This window comes from Trachymyrmex cornetzi, unplaced genomic scaffold, assembly GCF_001594075.2.
Source record: "Trachymyrmex cornetzi isolate Tcor2-1 unplaced genomic scaffold, Tcor1.1 scaffold96, whole genome shotgun sequence".
In the NCBI taxonomy this organism is placed as follows: Eukaryota; Metazoa; Arthropoda; class Insecta; order Hymenoptera; family Formicidae; genus Trachymyrmex; species Trachymyrmex cornetzi.
The window spans coordinates 120,521-126,694 of NW_017300311.1; the positions used below are offsets into that span (position 1 = coordinate 120,521).

The 6,174-nt window shown below is 32.8% G+C and overlaps 1 protein-coding gene across 11 annotated transcripts in view; it reads right to left on the reverse strand.

Moving 5' to 3' along the window:
- Window positions 1-458: 458 nt before the first annotated feature.
- The window catches only part of Glut1 (Glucose transporter 1), a 41,175-nt gene continuing 35,459 nt past the window's right edge, over window positions 459-6,174 (reverse strand). For 6 of the 11 annotated variants that reach the window (XM_018521062.1, XM_018521061.1, XM_018521059.1 and 3 more), the window contains one exon: window positions 1,751-2,135. In XM_018521062.1, coding sequence (XP_018376564.1) covers window positions 1,979-2,135 — 157 coding nt within the window. In that variant the 3' untranslated portion in view covers window positions 1,751-1,978. Of the gene's footprint in view, window positions 722-1,750; window positions 2,136-3,682; window positions 3,998-6,174 lie in introns of those variants that run through there. The other 5 variants (XM_018521064.1, XM_018521060.1, XM_018521058.1 and 2 more) reach the window with 2 other exon arrangements.

Here is a 6,174-nt window from a genome sequence, read left to right on the forward strand (position 1 = left end):
AGTTTCGACTTTCTACAATGAGAGAAAAATGTACTAAATAATAATAATTTTAATATTTTTCCTCAATTGATTTAAAATATATTAAATTTTAATAAATATTTTTTGAATAATATTAGATAAATATTTACTAAATGTAAACATATATTTATTTGGTATAAACATATATATATTTACTGTGGTAGTAAACATTTATTTATTGTAAATAAATGCTACAAGTTAGTACTATTGAAAAAAGTATGTATTAAGATTAATTAAATTTTTACTAAATTTTTAATATTATTGAAGAATTTTACTATTGAAAAAATCTGTATCAAACTCTATTAAATTTATTTTTTGAATTTAGCAATTAGTTTGAGCTTCTTACATAATTATTTTGATAGTCCTCTATAAAATTATTTTCAAATTTGTATCTAACTAAATTTTTAAATACTTCAGGAAAACCATTTTTTGCTATGTGTTTGTGCAATTGTTCTAATGAGTGAATGATGTTATAAGCAGGTTAAAGATTTCTGATCTTATGGCACACGTTACACTGGGTGTCGATCTACTTCGTTATATTTTCTTTCCTGATTAGCTGTCGTCAACGCGAAAAGGTGAATAAAATTTGAATAGTGTTCCCGCTATGACCGCTCGCGTGTGTCTTGTAGCGTGAAGCGGCACAATGTATAGTTTGACTGTCGTATAACCAGCACTTTGACGCCTCTGCATTTTCTGAATTATACTGAAAGCAGAAAAGAAACGGTCGCAAATAAATTCAAAACAGATGTTCCACAATGAGACTACAAATCAAGAAAACTTACGAACATACATATACGGCATTATGGCATGCAAGATGATGACACGTGGCAAACAATTCCTGTATACTTGATGATCGTATCGATTCGCACGATTAGCGTTACCTCTTTTTAAATTTTCGTGACATAACGTTCCATTTTTTAGTGCTTTAACACGCACGCAAAGACGTAGCAGAGACTTAATGCATGATTGATGAGGTGATCAGGCGTGAAACGAAATGATTAAAAAATAAACATAATGTGTGGTGAATACAAGAAATAAATAATATGAATTATGAATAACACTTTTTTACTTCAAAAGTGACAATCAAAAAATCGTGATTGAGTTATTCTCATGAATGAATTAAATGATTATCCTCAATTGTAAAAATGAACTAATTTAACTTCATAAAAAATCGTTAAAATCGTCAAAATTCAAAAAGAATTATTTTTATAAAATCGTTACAATTCAAAAGAGTGCAGATTTTTTTTAAATCGTTACTAAAAAAACACAGGTGGTTTTAAAAAAATCATCACAACTCAGAAAAAGTGATTTAAAAAGAATTATCACAATTAACATTTGATTAAGAATATGTACTTTTGCCAATATTATTTGATTAATCAATAATTTTCTGACAAATTGAAAAACAGTTCTTCCCTTTTCTAGGAAATCTAATTTTTTTAGTTGTGTCACTTTTAAAGTAAGGGAGCAAAAATGTAGAAATCTAATGCGATGAAAAAGCTACTCTGAAAAGTTCGACTTCGAGTTTCACAGAGATCGATCAGCGCGTGTACGTCAGTTCCCATTCGACGAACGCATTCGCATAGAATATCTCTCTCATCGATGAAAAAGAGATGATCCATGTATCGACGGGACAAAGTTACGAGGAATCGTGCTCGCTTATTGAATCGAGAGCACCTGATCACCCCCAATCATCGCAACGGTTAGAGAAAAAATGACAGTGGGTGTTTTCAGCAGAGAAAACTGATTACTGAGTGCTCAGTGATTCCTTAATATGATTGGTTCCTACATTTAGATTTAGCAAAGAACTAAAAGCAAGAAACAATCCTATTAACGATCAATCATTGAGCGCATATATATACTGATCAGTTTTCTCTGCTAAACGCAGCCAGTCTCGATCGCGATTTCGCACCCGCGTTTAGAGAATTGTTTGTCTTTGGACAGAGATGACAGGGATTACAAATTATCGTGTTACAATGTATCGTGATTGATGCTGGTCAGGTTTTTTCTTTAAAGCCTTACATGAATCAGGATGTGGCTTCTCCTCTGCCACCATCAGGGCTGCGCTCTCTGCTGGCGGTATGTGTCCCTCTAATGCATTCACACAGTTTAGCATGCTCCTGTAAAACATCACGCGACTTGTCCAGATTTCCACTTCTTTAAATCACATTTCTGTTGATTCTTACAATCTTTTTTTTTTCCTTTCCTCTCCTCATTATACAAAATTCTTTTTTTGGAGCACCGATTGATATGCACCGTGTCGCAACGTACAAAATACACGATGAACTTGCGGCTTAATCTTATCATTCGCGTTCTTAATTTAATCGCTTTCATTCGGATCCAACGAATCACCAAATTTCGTGGAGCCAGCTACACCGTTATTCACGATTTCACTATGAATTTACAAAATGTTATTATATACTGCAATCAATGATCAGCTGAATTATTAAATATGATGATACATGATATTTTGAGCGATGATTGATGATCAAAAGTAAGAAAGAGAGATAAAATAGCTACATAAATGCAAAGAGAAACTTAAGAGATGCGAGATTTACGATGGGAAAATGTAGATTCGTCTTTATGTAGATCGCGCAATCTGAGATCGTTACACGCTGGGATAATAAATGCAAGAGAAACGATATCGCTCTGCGCTCCTTGGCGCTCCCAGCCCCACTGGAATCCCAGATGATACTTTAGGCGTTTATTCAGAGTCGATCCTAAATTGTTCGACGTTCCAGTCACGTAGAGTAAGCTAAATTCGCTTTTTCTCTCCGCTATGACCGCTATGATAACGATTACTCATAAATCCACACGGAAAGAAGAATTTTCCTGAAAGATCTAAAATTTTGCTTAATATACATCTGAAAATAATTTTGTTGGAACACCAAAATAATTATGTTGGAAAAAATGATGAGTATGCTGCAAAAGATTTTTATATTTCCAGCAACCAGTTTGAGTTTCTAACAAAATTATTTTGATAGTTCAATAAAATTATTTTGGTCCGACAAAATTATTTTCAGATTTGTAAACAGCACAGTTTTAAATCTTTCAACAAAATCGTTCTTTCCGTGCAACGGAGGCGTAGATTCGGAGATCCGTGGATCCATTAGGGATTCACGGATCTTGAATCGAGTTACTCACGCGGTTACACTCGATAATGCATATGTATACGTAACGATTCATTTCACAGTTTCTAATCTTGTACTATTATACAGCGTTTCACTGGCCTGTGTAGTAGAAATTTACGTATATACTTACTAAGAATCAAACAATATATTCGGCAGCCTGTGTGGCAAGTAACACTTGGCGGAAATTCATCAGGTACAATCTCCTACCAAAAGGATCAAAGGGAGTCCATCCGTAATTTCGACAAGCGAAATGATACATACATATTTACACATCTTTCCATGTAGAAGATACGATTTTTCTCGTGGAGTCTCGCCGCACATCGACTTCGACTTCGCTTTGCGTTGCTACTCGAAAAATCAAAGTCGATCCCGATGCGTCGTGCGTAAAACGTAACACGAATGGGAGGAGGAAACTCAATCCGAATAATTAAATAAAGAAACAGATTTATTTTACAGCATAAAACCATAAATTTTACGATCTTAATTCGGTGATGCCGAAATATTCTTTAATATAATATCGTTAATATAATACTAACGAACAGTCTCGAAGTTTTATAACGTCAATTACACAGTGCGTATCGATTAACAGTTTCACATTATAGTGAGTACTACAGTTCTCGTGTCATCCGATATATAACAATGTATATTAAATCAATAACAGTCTTGCGGCTGAGACGCCAATCTACGATAGTTTTTTATTTTTATTATTTTTATTTTTCGAGTCAACAGCCAATTCGATTGCTGATTAGAGCGTTTAGATTTATAGTTTATCGGTAGCGTGGGTATGGTTGGCAGTGGTGGCGTCAGATAGGACGGTCTCCTTGCTAGAGTTAGTGGCGAGCTCCTCTTCCCTGTAAGACAACAACGTTACATGGCAATCGAGCCTCGAATCGTTTCAGTTTTGTCAGAGAAATCCTATTTATTTTCGCGCGAATTTGCACGTGTTTTGCAAATCTGTTTTGCTAAGACGTGTATTAGATGCATCCTCTACACGGACGAGTAAAAAGAAAACTCTTTTACCTCTCTATTGTATCTTCGTCATATCTCGAACTATCACAACCGAACTCTCTACTGATCAATATCTCTAAAACGTATTGTACTATCCGATAGAAATAGCAATCAGAATCAGTAATTGCAATAATAAAACGACACACAAGATAAATGGTGTGTAATCTATATCTACGACAAAGATCTTAATTGAGAGAGCGTTATAAATAAGCTTATTTTAAATTTAATATAAATTTAAATATCAGTGAACCGTTATATGAAAATATATTTCATAATAATTTTTCGTAGACTAAATGATTTCTTGAACATTTACCGTCCCGAAACTTTTCCTTTATCGCGATTGTTCTATACAGATCAATTGTACCGATATCAAACTGCGCTAACTGCGGTTAACTATATCTTCCTCGCCTAGAGATAGAACTGTAGAAATAAAAGGAAAATCGAATGGCGCGCTAACACAAAAGTTAGAGTCAGAGATTGTAGAGATACAACTCAGCATAAACATTTGCTTTAACATTGTACAAGCTGCAGAGCGATCATATTGTTAGTTTGTTACTCATTAAGCAAACAAATTTACAGGCGAGTGAGTAAATTCATACCACACTTAGTATTTATATCTTAAATTCTCCAACACCGTGTCTCCGCTTCCGAAAGCTTTTCCCCGTAATACACTGCGAGAAATGTTTGATATGAATAGTTTATCCATTTACTTTGTTGGACTGTAACTTACAAAAACTTTCTTACTTTTTAATTTAAAAATTATGTTCTTACCAAAATTTGATTGGAATAACCAAACAATTTTTTTAATTAAAAGGTACACTGAGAGAAAAATGTTTGGTATTTGTAACTATAATTACATATCACTATAGTTATGATTACTATTACTATAATAATAGTAATTACTATTATTATAGTAATAGTAACTATGTATATAGTTCTAGCAACAAATGTATATAATTGGCAACCTAAAATGACTATATAATTATATTTGGGACTAACCATAAAAAATATGGTTGGTCCCAAATATAACTATAAAATTATAGTCACTTTAACTATTTTTATGGTAATTTCAACTATAATTATAGTCATTTTAGGTTGCCAATTATATACATGTGTTGCTAGAACTATATACATAGTGACTGTTACTATTATTATAGTAGTAACAATCATAATTATAGTGATATGTAATTATAGTTACAAATACCAAACATTTTTCTCTCAGTGTAAGAAATTATTCTAACTTCTTAATTTTTATAATCAATAATAGCGAATAAACTGTGCAAATGAGAGCAATAGCATGGTTACCGATACGCAAGTAAAAAAGCAATTTTTTTTACTTCGAATCCTTTATTCCATTAAATTGTACGTTTCGACTCACTTTGGAGTCCTCTTCAGCAATTGTATATGTCTCTTCTTTATGTGTAAGAGATGAATCAACAGTAAATTGACAAATTTGATGGCAAAATCTGTTTAAAAACCACTAAATAAATAATCAATATAAAATGCTAAAAATTCTCAACACCTCAACACACAAAGCAATCTTTTGAAACTTCACATCAATTACATAGTCAATTAAATCACATCATAAATACGTTAATTATACAGGGTGAGGAAAAAATATGGAAACCCTGAAAAATCTCAAAAAATATAAGTTTTACAGAAAAATGTTTCAAATAAAAGTTGTAGGATTTAAAAAAGTCTATTCAATAGTCTCATCAGTTTGATCCTGACTGGCGTCGTTGAGGTCAAAGTCACGTTGAATTTTTTAAATGAAACACCCTATTTTTTTATTGCATATTCTCATAGCACATCTCGCGAGCTTTCCAAAACACTATAATTAAAGTTCATTTTCGTCAAGTACTTTTTGAGTTATAAGACTTGAAGGTTACAGTACCTCCGGCATTAGCATTACGCAAGCTGTCCAACCGACGACTAAAACCTCTTGAATGTTGTTCAGGATCATGTACTGGATAACATTTGTCAAGATCAAGGTCATTGGTGATTATTCCTCTTATTTTCA